Source organism: Struthio camelus, chromosome 26, assembly GCF_040807025.1.
Source record: "Struthio camelus isolate bStrCam1 chromosome 26, bStrCam1.hap1, whole genome shotgun sequence".
NCBI lineage: Eukaryota > Metazoa > Chordata > Aves > Struthioniformes > Struthionidae > Struthio > Struthio camelus.
In genome coordinates, this window is record NC_090967.1 from 7,725,403 (window position 1) to 7,748,381 (window position 22,979).

Consider the following 22,979-nt stretch of genomic DNA (forward strand, 5'->3'; position numbering starts at 1 on the left):
GGTCCAAGGAGAACAAAGAGCAAATGTGCAGATGTACTTCCCCAGGTCGCACTGCACTTCCACTGTCTGTAGCTCAGGGATTTCCTGAACTAGAAGTTATATTTTTATTTTTTACAGCCAACGAAAAATTTGCCTTCTGTGAATTTGTCTAATTGCATTTGGAAGCCATGTGACTTGGGACCTACAGTGCTTCGTGGCTAAAAAATCCCTTGCTTAATGGTATCAAGTGGAAAAGTATTTGTCCTTTGTTTCAGGGCTGTAAATCTTTCTGAGAGGAAGCGTTGTCTACAGGGTAGAGCACAGGCCGAGGAGAGAAAGGAGAGCAAATCTGTGGTCCAGGCCAGTTTTGCAGCTGGATTAACACGGGGTTTGGGCAAAGCCACTTCACCTATGTTTTGTTTTCTTCATCCACAGAAGCAGCAACAGCAAAACGTTCTGCGGTTGGGGTTTCATGACCAATCATTTGCAAAGCAGTCTGAGATTCTAAGCCACCCTGTATCCTGATACAATTCAATTCTTTTAAAGGCCTCTGAAAATTTCAAAATACTGAATGTCAGATATTTAAAAAAAAAAGTTTTTTCCCTAATGGTTGGTCTTTGCAGAGCCCAAACTGGAACAACTGAGGTACTGCTGTGAGAAACTGCTACCATGGTCTGTCTCAGCAGCTTCAAAGAATGCTGTTGCATCAGCCAGAATCTTGGAGCTTGCCCGGCCCAAGATACGCAAACAAATCTTTGACGGCTACGACCCTTACAGGGTCCCCAGCGCTGCACAGCATGCCAAGGCAAGCCCCCATCTTCCTGAGCTAAGCATTCCCCACGGGGTGAAATGAAATAGGTTTTAAATCTCTGACTGTTACTATTGACGTGGAGACTACTTCTACTCATACATTAACTGTTCTGCAGCCCAGCTCCATGAACAGCTCGTGTGGCGTTTTCAGATCTGGTTGTGGCCGAAGGATAGCTGGAGAATTAGTTTGCAGAACCTGGTGATTCCAAGGACAGAAATTAACATACCGGGCAACGGAAACGTCCAGTGAAAGTATTTCACCCTTCCCTCTGGCAAGCACAGCCACTTGGAGAGCCAGCCTGGCAGATGCTATTGCAGTCATTAGAACTTTAGAAGTTGGCATGGATATTGACCCAGGTCATTACAACTGTGCTTCTGTCACAGCACTCAATGGGTAGAGCTGGGCAACTGTTACAAAGAATTAAACAAAATAAATTTGCTGCAACAAGTCCTTCTCTCCAAACTTTGGGGACAGCTAGGTTTACTCTGCAAAACTATGGGAAAATGAATGTCCAAGTGTGAACCTGAATTCACACAAGAACTTGTAGTTCTCGTGTGTGTGTGTGCAGTCAGCTTGCATTCCCTGCAGGTTTGGGGAACCGATCATTCATGGAACAGACCCAACAATTTGGGAATAGATGACCAGTTCCATGGTGCAGACTCTCAAAGCAGCAGCGCAGCAACTTGTGAGCTGCCTTCGAGAGAGACATGCACACCTGAACCACTCCTCCAATCACACTGCATGCTCTACAGACTAGTCAGACTGCTCCTAGAATAAACTGAACAAACAGGCAGAGGGCCTGAATGCATGGAATAGAATAGTTAACTTGCCCTAAGTTTTGACCCAAAATCCAGGCCTCTCTGCTTTTATGGTGGTAATATACATGAACTCAATGTTAGGAGCAGGACAGAAAGCAGCAAGTTTTTGTCACAATTTCTCTGAAAGCTAAAGACAAGTTTTTTAATTGCATAAACAATGTCTGCAATCTGTTAAAGTCCTTCAAGAAGAACTAGACAGATCTTCTGTGCTAGGCAATAAAGGTCTGTTGAAGTGCTCTAGTTCTCAGCTCAAGGGCCACCACCATCACTTCAGGAACACTTGATAACACTTTACTTCCTGAGCTCAAAAGCATGAGTGAAAATGAACACAAAGCAAATTGCCAGGGTGCCTGGTACAGAGGCTCTGCGTAACAACTGGAAACTAAAAAAGCTTCCACAAGCACAACTCTGTGGCTGAATCTTTATTGTTAGAGGGGAATCTGGATATAGCCTCCAGAGGTATGAACTTGAACAGAACCATTTACCAGATTCACAAATTGGTGAGACGCGGTGGCAAATATAGTTATGTGATCTGCCAATGGTGTTGGCAGCTCATTGACGTACACCTTTGCAAAGGAAGAATTGGCCCTCTGGCTGCAATTGTGAGTCACAGAGGGATGAAAGGGTCCCTTTGCAGAGCTGATTTGTTACGATTTGTAAGCTGATTTGCAAGCCTTGGAGATGTACAGAATTAAACAAGAACTAAGTGCACTGGAGGATTATGGTGTGGAAATGTGTGGCTCATGATCAAATTAAACAGAACTGAAAAGATCCATTAAGGAGCTTCTGTAAGTACATCGCTAGTATTTTCCTTGCAGAGCCACAGCAAGAAACTATTAAATAGCGTTTACCTTGTGGTCTTTGCAAGACAGGAACAACTCCTGGGTACCTATCCTAATTTCCCTCTTCTACACCCCCTAAATAAAATCTCAACAAGTTGCGCTGTTAGTCAATGAAGCTTCGTCTCCTGGTGTTTAAGAAGGTGCAAGTTCCAGTCGTAAGCCTTTAAAAGTCTTTGACACGTGGAGTCTGTGGTATATTGATGAAGTGTGACCTCTGAAGCTTTCCCCAAATAGAGTTCAACATAAGGTCTCTCTGCTCTACTCAGCTACCTACTTTCTCAAGGCTTTGTATATCCAATCTTATGTCAGGAATGGTGGAAATGGACCACAGAGTCAGGAGCTCACAGGACACAGGAACTACACACACACATACGCACACTGCAGATATAAAAACGTTTCCACAAAAATACGCATGCTATATATGAATTCTAGGGTATACACATCATTGAACACACGGAGTTGCATTTTTTTGCTCTAGTGTTTGTGTATTTACTTGCTTAGGCTTTGTGTGGATGTTCAAAAATATCTAAGCCACATTGCCTTTCAGAAGAGTGACTCTGAAAGCACTTTGGAAATTTATGCTCTTATTCCATTGGATCTGCTTTGGAAATTTTACCGTTTGTCAACATTAGAGAGCTGCAACTAGTAATAAAACTTTCCAGAAGCTAGTTAAATTGGAACAACCTTGATGCACACACAGGCTTAGACCTGTTCTACATTTTACAAAACAGTGGTAAAACACCATCCAACAGAAGACCCCACTTATCGCGATGATAGCTCTACGCTCATAGTTTGGAGCAAGACTGCGGAAACACCCCTTGTGTTTTTCCTCATCTGCGGTCTTACAGTACGAGCGTTACTTGAATGCAGCACCGACTGGATAACGCTCCCCACTCTCAGCAGCCCGGGCCTCGAGCGCTGGCTCCCAAGGGCGCCTGGGCATGTCACGGAGCAGGACTGTCACCGCGGATGGGATTCGGATTCACGGCAAGATCAGCACAGCGGTGGCAGGGAATTTGGGACCGCGACAAAAAATGGAAAAAGCATTTTTAAATCCAGTTTTGCAGGGGAAAAAGGAGCCCCAGCCCCCCTCAGCACGGCCCCCCACCACCATGACACCCCTCAGCCTCCCTCTGCCGCCATGACACCCCGACCCCCGCCACCATGACATCCCTGACCCCCCCCCGCCGCCATGGCACCTCCGCCCCCCGCCGCCATGACACCCCGACCCGCCTCGCCGCCATGACACCCCCGACCCTCCACCGCCATGACACCTCCATCCCCCACCGCCATGACACCTCCGCCCCCCGGCCGCCATGACACCCCGACCCCCGCCGAGACGCCCCGCCCCGCCCCGGCCCCGCCCCCTGACCCCGGCCCCTGACTCCGGCCCCGCCCCCGCCGCGCGCTCCCCGCCCCCGCCGCGCGCTCCCCGCCCCCCCCGCGGCGCCGCAGCCAATGAGCGGCCGCCGCCGCATCCGGGGCCCCGCGCGCCCCCCCGCCCGCTCGCGCTCGGCCATGGCGGAGGTGAGTGAGCCGCCGGCGGGGTCGTGCCGCGCCGCGCCCGGGCCGCCCCCGCCGGGCTGCCGCCGCCGGGGCCCCGCGGAGCCCCCGCTGGGCCGGGCGGGGCGCGCCGGGGGCTGGAGGGGCCGGCGGAGCGGGGCTGCCGGCCGGGGCAGCGGGGGCCGGCGGGGCGCGGACCGGGCCGGGGCGGGGCGGGCGCTGCCGGGGCCGCGGGCGGGCGGGGGCCTGGGGGGCCGGGCCGGGGGAGGGGAGGGGAGGGGAGGGGAGAGGAGAGCTTGGGGTGCGGTGAGTGGGGGTCAGGGTTGGGGTGCAGGGGGAGAGGGAGTTTGGGGTGCAGGGGGTTGGGGGTCAGGGTTGGGGTGTGGGGGGAGAGGGAGGTTGGGGTGCAGGGGGTTGGGGGTCAGGGTTGGGGTGCGGGGGGGGAGGTTGGGGTGCAGGGGGTTGGGGGTCAGGGTTGGGGTGCAGGGGGAGAGGGAGTTTGGGGTGCAGGGGGTTGGGGGTCAGGGTTGGGGTGTGGGGGGAGAGGGAGGTTGGGGTGCAGGGGGTTGGGGGTCAGGGTTGGGGTGCAGGGGGGGAGGTTGGGGTGCGGTGAGTGGGGGTCAGGGTTGGGGTGCAGCTGGCAGGGGAGAGGTTGGGGTGTGGTGAGCAGGGGGAGCAAGTTGGGATGCAGCTGGCAGCGGGGAGCAGTTTGGGCTGTGGCAGATGGGGGGGCTGGTAGAGGCCACTGGGGTAGCTGGGGTTCAGTGGAGGGAGTAGCAGTTTGGCTGAGCACCCTGAGAATTGGTCTGTGTGTGTGTTGGGGGGCTACTAGAAAGTGCTTGAGTTTAGGAAAACAGTCTCCCCTCTTTGTGGGGAAGCAGCAGAAACTTGGAGAATTGGAGAAAACATCTGGGGATGGAAGGGAGAGAGGAGGCAGGGATGCGTGGATGCTGCTGGGCACAGAGAGGGAAGCAGCTAGGGATGCTCGCCACTGTGACTGGCCAGTGGCAATTATCGTTGGTAGAGGTATTCATTGTGGGGCATCTGGGGAAAAAGCTTTTAAAGAGCGGTTGGGAGAGAGGCTAGAAATGTACTTTAGACCTGGGGCAGTCATGAGAAGTATCTGGGGCTGGGGTAGGCTGCTGAAGCATCTAGGGCTAGAGGCCATTTAGGGATGTAGAGTAGTGGGTTGGACTGCAGGGCCTGGAGCACTCACAAGGGATGTTTTTTCCTGCAGGACAGCAAAGATCAGAAAGGCAAGATGAAATATGTGGTGGCAAAGAAAGAAGCTGGAACCCTTGTGATTTTAGTGCAGTAGGCTCTAACAGCACTTTAATGGGATCACTAGGGAATTTAGGGTCAAAGAGATGCAGAACTATTGGAAAGAGAGTAGCAAAGGATGGAAGTGAACAACAGAAGGAACAGCAACAGAAGAAAAAAGCATAGAGGTAGGGAAAGCAGGAGTTAAACGGTTTGTGGAAGGCTGTAGGAGTGGCTTGGTTGGGAGAATGAACCGGGAGATAGTTTTGGTGCTAAGAAGGGTGTTTTGATGAGGTGGACTTTAGTCTCTTGTGCTTTGTTGCTAGGTTGGGATGGTCATGCTTCCTCTCCTGTTGTGTCATTGTGTTTATATTGGCGCATTGTGCTGAAACGTTATTCCTGTCACCTCACCACGCTCATGGTTGGTGATGCCATCCCCTATCATTTCTTGACATCTCTTTGAAATATCCTTGTCCTATCTTAATGGTGTTCGTGGCACATCAGCGGTTCGCTTCTGTCATGAGATTGTTGTGGCGACCACAACTTGGGAAAAATAATGTTGTGAAGACATCGAGATAGCTCACTGCTCTGCACAGGATTTCTGGGACCGCTGCTAGCTGAGACAATGTCCGTTCCACAGCAAGGCTTCATTTTCAGGGTTTACACTAGAATTTTGGAAGAGGAAGTTGCCATCTGGCCTATCTGTAGTGCCACAAAATGGTATCTGTGATGGGTTGGTTTTCGAAGCGGCCTTTGAAGCATCAAGGGTGCTGCATTCATCTTTGTGCAGAAACATTGCTTCAGGACATTATCACGCTAGCATAATGCATTAAAATGTCACCCTAGCACACCACACCAAATCATTGATTGAATACAGTGGCTTTTTCATCTTAGAGAGATCTGGGACCAGTCATTATCTCAGAGATGAGGTTTGAACTGTGCAGGATCTTTACTGTGAAATTGCACCTGCATGTGATTTGGACACTGATGATTTTCTGAACAGTACAGTAGATGATCTGTATGTCTTATCCTTCATTAATTTTTTTACTCTTTCAGATGCATAGGTTGTAAAATGAATACATTTCCATCCACGCTTCTTCCCTGTGTGGCTGCAGCTAGAGATCACAGAAGGCAAGTCTATATCAAGTAATACGGAAAAGGCAAAGGAAGAAGAAACGTTTCTCTCACTGAATCTGAGATATGCATTAAACTAGCTTGGGAAACCACTTTAGTTATTAAACTAGTAACACTGGAAAGGGAAGCATTCTCTCTTTTTCCCTCCCTTTCTTGCAAGAGTAGTTTCTGCCTGAAGGGTTTTCTCTGATAGTTCCCTGGATAGACAGAATCAGCATTGTGCTGGCAAACAACTTTGTCAGTGCAAAAACCTTGGGTTTTCCTCTACCTTCATTTCCTAAAACATGACTATCACTATGTTTCATGTGCTCAAAAACTTGAGTGCAGAATTAAGGAGAGAGTGCTGTGGTCTTCTAAAAGTACAAAGATGAGAGTGAGTAATTGGTCAATGTCTGTGTAACTTTTGAGAAAGGAAAGTTATTCTTATGCCCAAGAGGCAGGGATTAATGGAAGGAAAGCAGCTGCTGGAGGCACTTTTTCCAAAATTAACTGACCTGCAGATGTAAGAGTGTTTTCCAACTGTATGTTACACTTTCAGAATAATTTGAGATGACCACCGTGAACTCTGGTGACCAGAATTGTCAACATCACCAGCAATAGGACCATCTATACCTTATCGAAGTACCGTTCTTGATCTAGCGATATCTGCTAATGCCTTGTGTTATGCTTTCTGACACAGGTAATGCTTGTTGCATTTTCTGCCTCCTGTCTGACATTTGGATTTGACGTGTCAGACTGCAGCTCCCTCACCTTCAAATGAAATAACTCTGCATCGTATGGCATCAGCAATCAGTGTAATCAGGAATAGTGTCTCTGCTGTCATCACTTACATATTTAAGCCAGACCTACCTTTCTCACTTGTTTGTTTGACTTGTCTGTTCTCTTGTTTCTGTGGTCTTCTGGATTTGTAAGTAATTTGAGAAATGGTTCAGTTTCATGTGTGTTTAAGTTAGGGTGTGAAAGTGGGCCATTTGCTTTGTCTGTCACTTGTTCATTCTTTCCTCAGTCCAAACACAGCATTACTAATTTCTTTATGGAGACTTTCAGCTCACTGCAGGTCCCACTTGCTCTAATGCTATGTTACTGCTTCAGCAAAATAAACTCATGATTAGTTATTGGATTGTCGTCTTGTCATATTGACTATTACTCTTCATTTCAGCACCTGATCTTTAATATAAGGCCTCATCATTTCTGAAGTAGTCTTGACATCTTTTCAAGCCAGTCCTTGCACTGCTAACAGTTTCAGTCTTCATTTTCAAAATCCTTTGCATGCAGCTCCTTATTGATTCTTGTCTGAAGGAGGCATAATCAATATATAGACCATTGTCTCAGGACATAGAATTCTGCAGATTACTCAGGGCTAAAGAGAATAAATGTAGACCACACCCTTCTCCTTTTCAAGGAACTGGGATTGTTTGCTTGGGAAGAATTTATCCAAGAGCGTTTTAGTCACGTTCCATCAAGATCCAACAAAGGGACATTGATGCTTTCCTGAGTTATGAAGCCATTTCCCACTCCCAGCCATTCTCCAAATGAGGGAGTCTTAAACCTTTCCATCCCCTTCTTTCATTGTTCCATAAACTCCTTTTTATGTGTGTGCGTGTGTGTGTGCATGTATGTATGTGCACACAGTCCACTGGGCTCTGTCTACAGCCGGACAGAATGGTCTCCAGTGGGGTTATCTTGCTTCTTAATAATCAGACAGTAGGGGATGGTGAATTGCAGCCCACGTTGTGTATTCCCCGTGGGACTAGAGGCGTTCTCTTTTCACTAGTCCTTGTAGAGGAAGGAGCAGGAATTCCATGGTTGCTTCAAAGATTCTCTCACTCTCTTTCTCTCATAAGGCAATATCTTTTGCTGTCTTCCAGGCCAGCAGTTGTCATGGCAGTAATTATATCTAGAAAATAACTGGCTCTGTAGTCGTGGAATTTGTAGTACATGTTTCAAGACCTGAAGGTGCTAAATCAGGTCCAAAGTCTGTCTATCCTTTTTTTTTTTTTTTTTTTTGGTATGTACTTTGTTCTGTTGGTAGAGAAGATATTTTGATTTTAACCTATGCTTTATTTTCTTAAATAAGTTGTTGGAGCCTAGTATTGCAGAGTTCTAGATGTCTTAGCTCCCACTGACTAAGTGAGAAATAAAGTTGGACAGCTGAGAATCATAAAAAGATGTCATTGTTGACTTGGGGGCTGACTCTTACGATTTTCTTCCATAGTCAGATGCTCTCAGTCAGCTCAAAGGCATTGGCTAATTACCTGCTTGCTCCCTACCTAGGCTGAACTTGATGAACAGCGTTTCCATGTACATCAGCCCCAGGAGCAGCAGATGTTCTGGATTGTTATCCAGGCCTCAGCCCATATTGCTGTCTGAACTTCTGACCAAGCATTGAATGCCATAAAGCAGGTGCCTGTTCTCAGTGTCTACCTGTCTCATCCTTTTCCTGCCTTGCCCATGCTGCTTGCAGTCATACCAAATTCCTTCACTGCCTGCTCAGCTGTAAATTTCTTTGCTGACCTCTCTGAGCCTTCTAAATGCAGTGAGGCATTAGGGAGAAGTGAGCATGCGTGTGGCCAGGCTGTTTCTGATTCCATCCCCAGATGGTGGGTCAGTTTACAGAAGTGCTATGTTCAAACAAGCATGATGTGTGTTTTTAGAATAATGGTTTGGGGCCAAAATCCTTCTTTTAAGGGATGATGTAAGCCATAAACTAAGGTCTTAAACTGGTGAGAGCATAAATACTAGTGGAGTGATGAAGGTAAAATGGCACCACCATGCAGTTAGAGACTGAGGGGAAGGTGATCAATACAAAAGAGAGAAGGCCTGGAAGAGCTGTTAAATCCTCTTGACTAGAGCTCTTTTTGCACAACACAGTTTCTAATGCTACCCTGTGTGATTTCTATTACCTTTTGTTTTGAAATTAAATTAATTGCCATTGTCGGTGGGGTTAAGTGTCTGGAAGTGTCTTCTTTTTAAGAAGAGAGGTTTCAGGTGTATTTTTCTCTTTCCTTGAAGGCCTCGGTTGGCAGGCAGAGTCCAAGAGTGGTGCCATACCCAGCCCACGGTCTATGTCCTGGAGAGCCTGGCCTTCAGAGTGCAGCAGGTAGCCACAGTTTAAATATGCTTCTGTTTTGTTGGCCTGGTTTCCAGAGGAAGCAGGGCTTCTGTGATCAGTCTCTCTCTTCCCTCCCTTTCTCCTTTCAATCTTTCAAACCTGTTGGTTGATTCCAATGGCATTTAACAGAGGAGAAAAAACATAAAGATACCGAAGCTTCTACAAGTGTCTGCCAGTTCTTACAGTAAGTGGTAGATTTCCTAAAAATGCCTGAAGTGAAGGGGAGGCTGCAGTGTGCATTCATGTGTTACAATAATAAAGAATCTAGTCAGGAGAGAAACATACTCAGAAAACCCTCAGATTCACCTTTGAGTCAGTCATAGGACATGAACATGTAGGAAACCAGGCTTTGCTATGTAGTGCTCTTAGAAAGACTTCTTTTGGTTTGTGTCTCCCAGCCCCCGTCCCCCCCCTTTCCATGTAATTTCTTCCTCTGGCTTACCGTGGTTTCACACACACAAGAAGGGGTCGTCCCAAGCTTTGTTGCACCTGAAGATTTGGTTCAGGGTGGGGCTAGTATCCAGCTTTTTCTGATCCCTGCAGTTGTGTCAATGGGATCAGCTGATCATCGACTGAACCTAGCAGAGATCCTTTCACAGAACTATGGTGTACGGGAAGAAAGGGAAGAAGAAGAAGATACTCAGGAGAAACAGAAATCCTTAGAAGAGCTGGAAAAGAGTTTCAGTGCCTCTCAGGTAAAGGCAGCAAGGGAGGGAAAGGGGAACTACCCTTTAGATTTTCTTTTTTTCTTTGACAGTACGGGTACCGGAGACCTTCCTAGCGAGACGCTTGCTGAGTTACTTGATCTGCTGGTTATATGGTCTGCTTAGATCTGCTCAACAACAAGGCCTAGATTTGAATTGGGATAGGAAGCAATTGATTTGCCAGCAAGTGACAGCAGTAAAGTTTGGAGTCTTCATCTACCAGAAAGCTGCTCTGACAAGGTGGTCTTCACCCACCTTGCTGAAGAGCCGTTAGCTGTTGGGTGTATGTGCAATGCCCATTTCGCAGTGGAGGAACCACAAAAAAGAGATGACTTGATCCTTCTGTGGGGTAGTTCCCATGGAGCCCTCAGTGGAACGCAAAGCATAAGATTTCTTGGTGACAGCTTGTCTCTTCTGATTTGGCACAAGGATAACATGGCGATTTGCTCTTTCCTTTCTTTTGTATAAATACAGTTCTGCTGTTTGGCAGCACCAGCATGAAATCTAGAATAAAAAATATATGTAAAAAGTGCCTTTGACCATACTGCTTTGGGGTAAAAGTTTCTGGCTTATCCATTGCTTTGAGAAGAGCAGGTTTCTGTGCTCTGACAGACCTGATAGACCATGCCACCTTCTGGCATCTGTCATTACACAGCGTTATCCAAGGCAGTTCAGAGCCCCCAGAAGAGCAGAGCTGCCTTGACTGCCTCTGCATGTCTCTGTGTTTGCTACAGCTGGTGTTGTACTCGGTGATTGTTCCATTCCTGATGAAGCTTTGTCCTCCTCTCGCTCAGAGCAGTGAAATGCCGTTCGAGGAACTGCTTGCACTTTATGGCTATGAGGCATCTGATCCCATCTCAGAGCAGGACAGCGAGAGCAATGATATTACTCCAAATCTCCCAGATATGACGCTGGATAAGGTAAGAGCAGCTCTCTGCTTGTGTGTGCGCTATTAGCCTGTGCTATTGGTTGCTGTACTGTCTTAGAGTTTCAGTTGTCTAGTAGCTCCTCTTCATTCAGAGGTCTAGGACTTGTATTTCAGTGGGATTTAGCTGATGACGAGGGAGGGGACCTGCCTAATTCTGGTATCTCAGTGAGGAATGTCAGGTGCAGAAAGGTGAATGTAAAGAGTTCAGAGGAGACTGAAGAAATTATAACTTTTAAAAAGAGCACTGTAAAAACCTTTTATGGAACACAGCTTGCAATTCTTTGTACAGAGGTGTGAATCTGTGAAGATTCAGGGAAAGTTTACATCCCAGGTGAAGCTATGGCTCTAGCTGAAGTATGCTTTACTCTAGGCCTCACCACACCCCTGTTTTAATTTAAAAATATTTTTCACTTTCTTGTTGTTGTTAAAAGGAACAAATAGCGAAGGATTTGCTTTCAGGGGAAGAAGAGGAGGAGACCCAGTCTTCAGCTGATGATCTGACTCCATCCGTCACGTCCCATGATGCGTCAGACCTATTCCCAAACCAGCCTGGCTGTATGTGTTGCTAATTTCTCAGTAATTGTTTTGTACTTAGATGAGAGGTCCGGAGTAGGGCAAGAACTTATGTCTTTACTTTGCCACTAAGTTTCTTTGTAGTAAAACTTGTTCACGTTTCTTCTGGGGACTGTGAATATACCAGAGCGCCCATGTTTTTGTCAGGCATTTAGTTAAAACGTGATGATATGGAGCGTAGATTCGCAGTGGGATCAGGAGGGAATTATCTTTGGCCGTAACCCTTAATGTTGAGAGTTTGCTACCTGCTGTAACGATTGGGACAGCAACACAATTGAAATGGGTTGATGAGGAGCTTTCCTTTCACTGCCAGAGTTTTCTCTGGAATAATCAAACATTAGGGTTGGGCACAGAATTGTAGTCTGAAGGATCAGCACTTGATCTATGTCTCTAGAAGAGAATAAGTACCAGTGGTCCAATATATTGTGCAAATTCCTACGTATCTTTGAATCTAATATGAGGAATATGCAGGAGGCCAAAGTGCACGAGACTCAGCATAAAGTGATTTTGCTCCTTCCCCCAATAACTGCAGAATGAGAGAGTCTGAGGTCCCTAGGTTGGTCAGGACCGCCTATGTGGCAAGGGTGCAAATTCTGTTGCTTGAAAGGAGAAAGTGAGAATCTGGTAAGTTTTCCCTGTCTCATAGCCATGCTTAAAGTAACTTTATGACACAAAATAAAGGGAAGGAGAGGGAACATAGAGCAAGCAACAGGAAAAAAAAAAACTACATATTTTGTACCTACAGAAGATCTTTCTTTCCCTCAAAGCAAACAACTTTCTTGCTGATGAAGACAAAGAGCCCTGTTCATCTCCATGTGCTTCCTCCATGGCTGAGGATTCGGAGGAGGATTCCATCCCATCCAATGAGTGTAAAAAGGTAAATGATCTAAGTGCATCCAGAAGGGGAATTAATGCTATCTGTGCCTCAGTTGGAGGGAAGCGTGGCACCAAAGCCCAGTAGTATGTCCCTGAGACTGCCCCTTTAATTTTCTTGTGTTCACTGCCTTGAGTTGTGTGGAAGATGGTAGCAGACATGGATTAAAAGTGTGCTTTTTGGTATGATCATGAAATCTGTATCTGCAACTATCGTCTGCTTCAGGTATGGAAAAGGCCACTGTGCCTTGGTAAGTCAAAACTGCTTTGCAATGTGCCCAACAGGATTTACTGAGCGGGAACTGTCTTAGGAAGGAGAGGAGCAGACTTCCAAATTAATTCTGGGTGTGAAGGAACACAGGAAGCCTGCTGTGTTTCTTTATCTCTAGCCTTAGCTGAAAACTGGTTCTTTTCCATGTATATTATAACATTTGAACCAGAAGTAAATCCCGAAGGTCCTTAGGCTGTAATCTCGTTGTTTGTAAATCTTTTTGGTTACCCTATAAAATAGTCAAGCCTCCTATAAAATAGTCAAGCCTCCATAGAAGGAATAGTGACAGTGGGAACTGCTGATACATAAATAGGCCTCGCGCTGTGGTGGTCCCTAAACCATGAGGTATATTTCAGTGCCTACAATGAGCACGTTCTTTTTGGATTTACCACTTATCTGTGATGATGTTTCAGGAGATCATGGTTGGACCTCAATACCAAGCTACTGTTCCTATCCTCCACTTAAACAGGCATGGTGAAAAAGGTGAGGCAACTTGCTTTGTGTACCTTGTTTGGATGTAGGGCTGCTGGTGCGAGCACTTGATGGGGCTCTGGCTCACTGGTTCAGTTCCATATCTCTAGGTTTGGCACCTCTGGGTGTTGATACCAAAATGTACAGCTGTACCAGAGCCGGCTTATTTGAATATGGCTAGTAGTACAGCTACAGAAGCAGAAGGGCTCAGTCAAAACTGGATTGGTTTGACAGGTTTGGAGGAGGGGTGGTCCCCGCTGTAAACAAAGAGAGGGAATATCCTGCTTAAGACATTCTAATTTTTTTTCCTCCTAATTTTCTTCTAATTTATTTTTTTCCCCTTACATCCTCCTTAACAAGCAAGAGTTATTTTCGTTCAATACTCCCTGGAGCTGATCAGTTTTTAATTTGCTAGGGTGTCTACAAAGTAGATAGAGGTGACTTGATGGGCAGATTGTGTCTAATACTAGTGCAATACTAGCACCAACTGGTTGGGTTTGTGAAGAAGGTAGCTAACAGGAATCCTCATCTTTAGAAATGACTCACTTCCTCCCTGGTTCTCTTAACCTAGCAGATTCTAGGTGAGTTAGTTAAGGGAGATAAGTTACCAGTTTTGAAGATAGTGTTTCATTTATTCAATACAGAGCTCAGAATGTCTTACTGTTACTAAATCAGGAAGTTTAGGGTGCTCTCAGCTTTCTGTATTGAAGACCACAGATTTGGTGCTTGTTCTCCATTGCCTGTATGTTTGCATCAGTGTGAAATGAGAGAAAACTGGTAACAGATCCAGTTGAGGCCTTCTACCCCTGTATATACTTCCTCTGACCTGATATTGATAATTCTACAGGGCAGGAGAGAATTGGTTCCTTTGCCTGTAGAAATAAGTGAACAAATAAAGAACAGTGCTTGGTAATGTTTTTGTGTGAATAGAAAAATTTCTTTGACTCATGTTGATTTTTATTGCAGAGTTTTTCTTCTTGCTTTCCTTTGTGCTGTTATTTTACTTAAACACCTCTCTGCGTTGTTGTGTTCTGTGTTCTCATGGACTAAAAGCCTTGAAAGCTGAAAGGGACAAGAATCACTTAGTGATGTAGCGTGCTGCTGCTATTCTGTGTGGGTGGAGGAGCATTACAAGTTAGCACAGGGTAGGACAGCCTTGCAGCTGCTTAGTTTTGTGTCTAGGGCAGAGAGGGGGACTGCAGCCTCGGCTGGGGTTGTAGCTCAAAGCTGTCTTTGCCTCCCAATCCTTTCGTTTACTGTGTTAACTTAGAATCTAAGGTTTCTTTTCCTTTTTAAAGTTGCCAAATTAATGAATCAAAGCAACAGCCTTTGAGAATGTGGCAACAAAAACCCTGTCGTCAGCCAAACCTTCTGAAAAAGTTGAAACAAGTGGACTCCATGCTAGGGCTCTAAAAGAGCTGTAAAGAGTCAGGAGGGAAAATGCTCTACTAGTGGTTGTAAGCTCTAATGCCAGGTTGGAGTCTAAGCAAAGATTTACTCTCTCCTGTCTCTCAAAAGCAGTAGAATTCTTTGTTTGATTAGCTTATTTCAGTGTTTTTTCTGTTAGCCTATGAGAATGAAGATCAGCTGCTCTGGGACCCAAACATACTCCCTGAGAGAGAGGTTGAAGAGTTCCTGTACCGTGCAGTGAAGCGGAGATGGGATGAGCTATCTAGCACCCTACCAGAAGGAGAGATGGTGAAGGACAATGAACAGGTAAATACAGGGGCTTCTTGCAGGTAACAGATAATCAAATGATGCTGGCATAGCACGTAGTGGAATACTGCTGTGGGAGACAGGAGGTGTGAACAGTGTGCTTCTGAGCTGTTGAAACGAGGGACAAGGTCCTACAGAGATCCTGAGTGAGACCTAGCTCCTCTGGTCCTCTCCTCCTCCTTCATGGATAAGTGAGAGACTGCTTCTCAACTGCAGGACAAGGAGGCTGCTCACCCTGCACTGTGCTGTTTTGGGAAGATAGGAAATGGCCATGGTGGATCAGACCATAGGTCTGTCTAGCTTAATACTTTTTTTTCCAAGGCAGTTAACAGCTGCTTGTGGAAAGGATGTTAACAAACTGGGCAAGTAGAGGGTGGATACTGTTCTGACTGTATTCACTAAGTAACCTAAAAGCTCTGAGCCAGTGCTTGCAGCAGGATAATCCTTTTGGACCCATCCTCTATAAAATTGTTGGATTCTTCCTGAAGTCGACAGAAGATCAAACATTTGGCAAAGCAACTTCAGAGCGGTTTGGTTTCCTTTAAACTAGCCAGATTAGATTCTCATAGTAAGTCCTGGTATCTGCAGAAACAGGGACAGCAGTTTCTAGAGCTACTGGTAGAACTGCTTCTGTTCAGTCCCAGGGTGTGTAATCTAGTGCCCTGAAAAGTAGAACAGCCTATGCTGATGGTGAAGGTTGGGGTAGTAGTTATGTGGCTCCTGGGAAAAACATGTTTTACGAGGCAAATGTCATGAGCAGGTTTGCTTGTGGTGTGTTGCTGTGGCACATGCTGTCAGTCATGTTTTCTTTTGTTTCCTAGGCTCTTTATGAACTGGTTAAATGCAACTTCAATGCAGAAGAGGCGCTGCGGAGGTTACGGTTCAATGTGAAGGTTATCAGAGGTGAGAGACCCTCATCCTACCCTAAACGTCAAGGCACATATAACTTTTTCCCAGTTCTACAGATCTCCTCCACTTCCTTTTTCCTTCTGTTATAGATGAGCTTTGTGCCTGGAGTGAAGAAGAGTGTAGAAATTTTGAACATGGCTTCAGGGTCCATGGGAAAAACTTTCATCTTATCCAGGCAAACAAGGTAAGGACGCTCACCCCTGCGTTGCACTAAGACAAAGGGAAGGAGGCTTGTGCGTTTGCACCAGAAGTATGTTTTGAGCCTTGGCTAATGCAGAAAGTTCAGGACTGCTGAGTTCCAATCCCAGACTTTGTGTTGACTCATACTAGCAGGTGATGGGCTGTTCACTGCCCTGCTCTGCCTTATTTTCCAGGTGGGAGAAGTCACAAACAACACTGACCTACATGAGTGATGTCAGTTAATTACTGATTAGCCCTTTCTGGAGTCTCAAAAGTTCTTTCCAAACTCTCAGCCCTTGCAGTACTTCTGTGAATGAGTGAGTTGAGCATGTGGATGTTTTGTAAAGTCCCCTGGGGTCCTCTAGAATGAAAGATGCTTTTGTAGGGAGAACTGGGCCCCAAGACGTATGCTGCTGTGCTGGGAGTTGGCAGAACCAGAGAGTCCAGTTCTACCACTGATTCATTGTGGGCATGTTGACACTGGCCAGTGAAAATGGATGCAAGTTTGCTCTCTTGGTGTTAACTGTGCTACTGGAAGCACAGGGAAGTCCTGCGTAAATGTACTAGGTGTGAACCCACACTGGGGTCTGCAAGAACAATTATGCACCACGGGGAGTTCCTTCTCTGGGCGATACCACCTTGGAAATTTCAGTATCTGCTTCTGTTCTGCAGCGTAGATGTGTCCACAGTGACGTAAATCACTGTAATGCAATTAATTTTCGGTACTGGTAAAATGGCAGAACAATCCTTGCTCTGTGAGACATATCTTAATGCTTGGGATTCTGACTGCGATGTTTCCCCTCAGGTCCGCACCCGGTCAGTGGGAGAATGTGTGGAGTATTATTACATGTGGAAAAAGTCAGAGCGCTATGACTACTTCACTCAGCAGACTCGTTTAGGAAGGAAGAAGTACGTCCTCCACCCTGGAGCCACGTGCGTGGAATATTCTCACACTAAAATTAGTAATACTAAATTCCCAGTGAAGGTCCCTGGTGCAAAGCACCTCCACTTTAAAACTGTGCTTTCTGCTCTAGAAGGTTTCTTGGGTGGGAGCGTGGAGAGATGCGTTGGTTGTACTCAGAACATAGACCACCGTTAATGTGGGGAAGGAGGCAAAAAGCAATTATTTGCTAGGATGTGGACTTTCTTGTGTCAGAAAATACTGTTTTGTTTCAGACAAATGTGTTCACAGGAAAGATTAAGGTGAGGTATTCAGGGCTGATCTCAAGAAATAACTCAGTTCAATGAAGTTTGGGGAAGGGAATTTTGTAAGTGCAAAAATACTCTGTTTCTGAAATTTTGGAGGCCGAATTCATTTCTTTCCTTGCCCACCACCCTTTGAAGCAGATCCTTTGCCTTGAAATCTACGCTAATTACAGCAAATACTTTTCAAAAAAGTTGAAACTGAAGTGTTTTTAAAAGGTCGAAATGAGTTATTTCAGTTGAATCAATTAAAAATATTAGATGTTAGGCCATGAAAATGTATGAAATCTTGGCTTTTTTCTTCAGACTCAAGACAGGAAAATATCTAAAATTTCAGAAATTCCCCCAGGGTAGGGAAATTTTTTTTCTTGCCTTTTTTGCTTTTTGCTAGCACACTAACATTGTTGCAACCTGCTGTAGTCATTCTATGGAGATGACTGTTCCCTAGGAAGAGTATTTGGCCATTTATTACATTATGGAAGGGGCTGAGGCTCATGGAGACCTGGGGGCGGGCAGAGCTCTTTGTTTTGGAAAGCTGCAGAGTCCATTCTAGCTTAACATGTGCTGGTCTTAGCCCTGCTGACTTAATTGCAATCACCCCAGCACAGAAACTAAATTGGTCTCTGCAGACTAGGAGGGGGATGGACGTTCCTTCTGCTGAGGCCCTTTCATCCCCGTTGCTTTATCTGCTGGTGGGTTTTAATCTCAGTCATTGTTTTCCCTGCCTGCCTATCTCTGCTTAATGGATGGTTGCAATACTATCTGTCTTTCCCCACAGGGATTTTGCCGACAATGACTTGGATGGGGGTGAAGTAGAAAATGTCAGTCGTTCTCGGAGCTCCCCACCAATTCCCTCTGCCACTAGCTGCCTGGACTCTCACTTTGGTCAAGATCAGCTGGCAATTGAGAGCGCAGGTAACTTTCTTCTCCTTCTCTCCTGTCTGTCATGGGGATAACCTCTCTTCCTCGATCAGCAGCATATAGCCTCCTTTGCCTTTCTCCTGTCCCCATGATCCAGCTGCTGCTCTTCTTCCCTCACCTTGCCTGTGTGTGTGCTTTCTCTTCTCTATCAAATACCAGTCCAGTGCAGTTTGGTGTGAGTAAAGGAGACCTGTCTGTCTCTGCAATGACCAGCAGTGAGATTTGGTCCTGCTTCGGGGCACAGACGCATGGCCTAAATGATTCCCGAACCAAGGGAGTTTGCACTACTTTAGGCACCTGAATTAGGCATCTGCTTCCAGTGCACTCGCTTTAGTGGAGACACACAACTCCTCCAGACATTGGTTTAGGGCACCAAAAATCAGGCTGTGCCTGTGAGCTGCTTTCGGAGAGCTGGTCTTTCCCTCCCTTGACTGCAAAGGCAGGACTCCAAAGTTCTGTTTAATACACCCCACCTTCCCAAGGTCCCTGTTCTGTTATTCAGTGATGACCTTGTCAGGTGGAGCATAAGGTTTAAAGACTGATGTTGGAAGAGCTGATTCAGATTGGCTCTGAGAAGAATCTCAGTCTGAAATGGATTTAGTTCCTTTCACCATTTTACCACAGACTTGGGACTTTGTGTAGGTACCTCCCAGGGAGTGTAGGCTTGTGGGGACAGGATTTAGGATTGGGCATATCTTGGAATGTCTCTGTGAGATTTCCTTTAATTTCCCTAGAAGCACTGGTGTTTCCTGTCCTATCTGCTTGTATCTGCTGCTGTATCTTGCTTTTCTTCAGTAGTTGCTGGTGGGGATCTTGGTTCTACAGTAAAGAAACGAGCAGCTATGCTACTTTGTGCTATCAAATGCATGCTGCTGTGGTTAGGTGGGATTGAGCTGGGTTCTGTTTTCATATGTTATGGACTCACTCTAGTTTTCTTTCACTTGCTGTTCCACACCCTTTCTTCCTCCTTGTCTGGCTATCTGTCTCCTATATGTTTCCCTCTTTTGTGGTGTGCAGAGCCCCTGAGCGTGGAGAGCACAGCCTGCAGCCTGGGCAGCATGAGCGAATCAGGGCAGGGCTATGAGTGCAGTACTCCTTCAGAGACAAATTGTTCCTTCGACCCCACAGAGGAGACATCCTCAGGCACCATCTCAGCTCCTTGCACACGACATACTGTCAGCCCCTCAGAAACGGGGCTCTATGCTTTGCCACCAGCAGTACCAGGACTGGCAGAGAAGCAGGAGACGTTGCAGAGCTCTGGCGAGACGATAACCATGGACTTCGCTCTTCCTGCAGATATTAATGAGGGTTTGCCTTTAATTGCTGGCCCTGTGGATTTGGACAGAGACCCAGAGGCAGTGGTGGCCCCTGCGCAAGTGTCCTTATCGGTCACAGATTTTGGCCTCATCGGCATTGGAGATGTAAATAGTTTTCTGACTGCTCATCAGGCCTGCCCAGCACCTGTGGCTCGGTCAGAGCCTTTGTCACAGTGAGAATCTCCAGTCACAAACTTGTCACAGACCCAGCAAGGACTTTGACTTGACTGAGTGAGATCCTGGAACTTCCCCTGTTCCATGGGGATGGATTGGAGCTGTTGGTCAGAATCCGTCTTTCCATCCTCCTTGATCCAAGGCTGCAGTGAAACCAAACATCTTTCTGCTCTAGTGTTTTCTGGCACAATCATGCAAAGCTGGTGGCTGGCTTAAGTGAGGGGGAAGCCCATGACCCCCCAGTTTGTTGGCCTTGTGTCACCCCAGGTAATGCCAGGCTGTTCAGAGAGTCCCTGCCCTCAGGACAGTGGAAGTGTCCTTTGGCACCAGCGGGACAGCCTGGTACATCGAAGATGTTTTGAAAACAGGGATATATCATGGGCACTTCAGGGGCTGGGACAGAGGATGCAGTCTAGAGGTCCAAGAGCTTAGGAAACCAACAGGAAGCACAGTCCACCCAGGCTGGAGGGCTGTTTGCCTGCAGAGGTGGGCATGGTGATGCCAAAGGAAGATGAGTCTTGGCTGTTCACCCACAGATACTGTGTTGCAATAGAAGTCATTCTCCCTGTTCCTCTTCTGACAGCTATCCTGTACCTACTGAGCTGTGAATCATGACAGGCACACACATTGCTGTTTTCTAACCTTTTGGAGCTGTTCCTGTCTGCCCACGCAACTGCCAGCTCCAGATGAGATGCGGCCTTTTCCAGCCCTTTGGCTAAAGCTTCAGGTCTTGGAAAGAGGTAACTGCATGGTGAGGTAGCATTGTGTGCACTTTGTCCTTCTCACCCTTCCTTCCAGTGCTCTGCCATGGGCTGGGCCATGGAGAACTTTTACTGGAAATAAAGGGAGTTTCTAGACCAACAAAGTGATGTTGGCCCTCAGAGTGCTGCAGTGCTGCCACTTGTGTTATTGGCAGTGAAAGACTTGACCCTTACTGATTCTGCTGTGTTACAAGAGGGTTAAATGCAGATAAAAACCTGTGCAACTTCCCAGCTCATTCCAAACAGGTTTGTCAGTTGTGGAAGGAGGAAAGAGGAGGACCAGAACATGAGAAGGGATGGCAAGAAGGGGATGCCTCTTTCTTTGTTGGATGACTGAAGCTAGAATCCCGTAAGGGAGAAACAGAGAAGCAGAAGCTGCCCCTGAGCAGAAGGTGTCTGTAAGGAGGTAGCTTTCACCTGCTGTCCTGTTCCCAGCACACGCCCCACAGCTATCGAACCTGGGCAAGCTGAAAGCATGCATATACATCCTCAAAAGGCAGGCAGGCTTTCAGCCCTGGTATCTCATTGGAGGGGGTGGGACTTGCTCATAGCAGGACTGTGCATCATCATTACTAGCTCATGGGAGCACACTGCACACATCCCAGGCAGGAGATTTCTCAGCTCCCAGGGCATCAAGTCTAGGAAACCTGTGCTAGCAGAAACCCCAGCAGGAAAGCACACCAGTCCCTGGGCTTCCCTGCTGCTTTCCACCCCGCTCTTCTGAAATGTCACAAAATGAAGCTCTCTGTTTTCTGAGAGGAAAGCGATGTTTCAAGGAGGTGGCAAAGGTGGCAGTGCATGCCGGTGAGGTGGCCGGATGCTGGTGCATAGGGAGTCCTGAACTGCTTAGCTTCCCAGGTGTGTTCCGGATCTGGGGTTTGCCACTGGCTTAAATTCACGTGTTCTCATTCCCTCTTCCCCCGTGCAGGGAACACTGCCTACTAATTTGCTAGGCAGGGCTCTGATGCAGATGTTCCCCTCTTCTAGCCACTTTCTGCATTTGGGAAGGGGCTTGTGATGAGGTTTTTGCTTATTTTGGTAGATGGCTTCTGGTTGTGGCCCTGCAGTTAGTTCTGCTGTCTGCAGACTTGAAAGATGACTAAAACGATTAGCCTGGATCTTCCCCCTTACCCAGCTGTGCGTAACTGCATTCACCCCTGTAGTGGGAGCATAGAGACAACATCAGACAGCTTCCCAAGATTACTTAGCATCAGATCTTATCTCTCGTTCCAAACCCCAGATCTGTTTTGCCTGCGTTGCCAGGGATTTGTTTTGGTCCCTGGCCAGCTCTGCTTAGAGGCGCTGAGTTCCAAACAAACACAGTTGTCTTGACCAGGCATCGCTTTGTGAGGCAGATGTGCTAAATCTGAGGTCTCCACACTGGCTGCTCCCAATTGCTGGAAAGAGAAAGCAAATATGTGTGCTTGCTCCATAGTGGAACTTCCCCAGGCTGTAATTCCCCTTTTCTGGGGGAGAGAGGAAGCTTCCCTGACTGAAAGGAGAAGAAGAGGCAGGGGGAGAGCATCTGGAGCCCTCCCAGGGAGGGCTAGGCCTTGGCATCTCCTCTCCATCAGTCAAGAACATTCTTAGTTTTCCTGAAACCTTTTTTTTTTTTCTTCCCTTTGGTTTGTTTCAAGCCCTAATGACAGGAGAGGGGAGGCAGAAATGTCTCTTATTTATGTTCTTCAGTGTTGTTTACAGATTCGCATGGGGTCTTTCAACATGAGTGTGGCGCTCTTTCCATATAATGTTTTGGGAAAGGGGTGGAAAGGGCTGGGACAGGGAGGGGGAGTCACTTTTGGTTTGGGATTTTTGTTGTTTTGTTTTGTTTGGGGGTTTTCTTTTTCCTTCTTAAAAAGCACATTCACTTTGAGCCGCTCTCAATGCTGGACTCTTTTCCAACCCCTCCCCCCCCCCCAAGCCCTACACTGTGAAGTGATACTGCCTTGAAGACCCCTCGCCATTATTTATTTAATTAAAAACCTAATTTGAAAGTGAGCAGGAAGCCTGTCTTGTTTTTGCAGACTTGTACATTGTGATGGCAGAAGTGGGGAAAGGGGTCTTTGTCTTTTTTTGTCTGATTTCTCCCCCACCCTGGGCAAAGGCTGAATCTTGTGTGCACAGAAGAACACTTTGGAAGCCGTAGGCAGATGTCCTTTTTCAGTCATATGTGGTCTCTAAGAGAAAGAGCTTCAAGGACAGATTGTATGACTGAACACTGATTCAGGCCTGTCCTCTGGGAGTTGGCAGGTCAAGTAACGATCTTGGAGCCCCTGTGGGATTGTGTCCTCCCATCTTGGACGCTCAGATTACCCAGCAGTGCCTGCATCAGAACAGCCCAGGGAGTCATGTAGAAGCTGAACTTGACCTCCTCTTAAACACAGCCAGTTCTGCTTTGCGAAGAGCATCTTCATCTAAGGATCAGAGAAGAACTGGTACTCCAGCATGCTCTGCCTGGCCTCAGGTCAGTGGTGAGATACAGGTGGTCCCCATGGCATGAGTCTGCGTAAGCTGGCCCCA

General features: G+C 46.9%; 2 protein-coding genes across 19 annotated transcripts in view; one reads left to right on the forward strand and one right to left on the reverse strand.

The window, feature by feature from the left end:
• The window catches only part of BSG (basigin (Ok blood group)), a 133,793-nt gene that overhangs the window by 96,970 nt on the left and 13,844 nt on the right, over window positions 1–22,979 (reverse strand). The gene's annotated exons all lie outside the window — the stretch shown is intronic.
• Window positions 3,920–22,462, forward strand: MIER2 (MIER family member 2). Of its 18 annotated transcripts, none has more exons than XM_068919822.1 (16): window positions 3,935–3,977; window positions 5,191–5,401; window positions 6,270–6,344; window positions 9,360–9,447; window positions 9,589–9,643; window positions 10,003–10,154; window positions 10,898–11,083; window positions 11,523–11,646; window positions 12,432–12,541; window positions 13,222–13,291; window positions 14,847–14,995; window positions 15,817–15,898; window positions 15,994–16,088; window positions 16,890–17,017; window positions 18,066–18,202; window positions 19,226–22,456. In XM_068919822.1, exons 3-16 carry the CDS (start codon window positions 6,286–6,288, stop codon window positions 19,699–19,701), a joined length of 1,911 nt encoding a protein of 636 aa, XP_068775923.1. In that variant the 5' UTR covers window positions 3,935–3,977; window positions 5,191–5,401; window positions 6,270–6,285; the 3' UTR covers window positions 19,702–22,456. The 18 variants fall into 18 exon arrangements, with proteins under 18 accessions (XP_068775941.1, XP_068775935.1, XP_068775931.1 ...); XM_068919823.1 differs by having other exon boundaries at window positions 16,890–16,993; window positions 19,226–22,449; XM_068919825.1 differs by having other exon boundaries at window positions 3,942–3,977; window positions 10,958–11,083; window positions 16,890–16,993.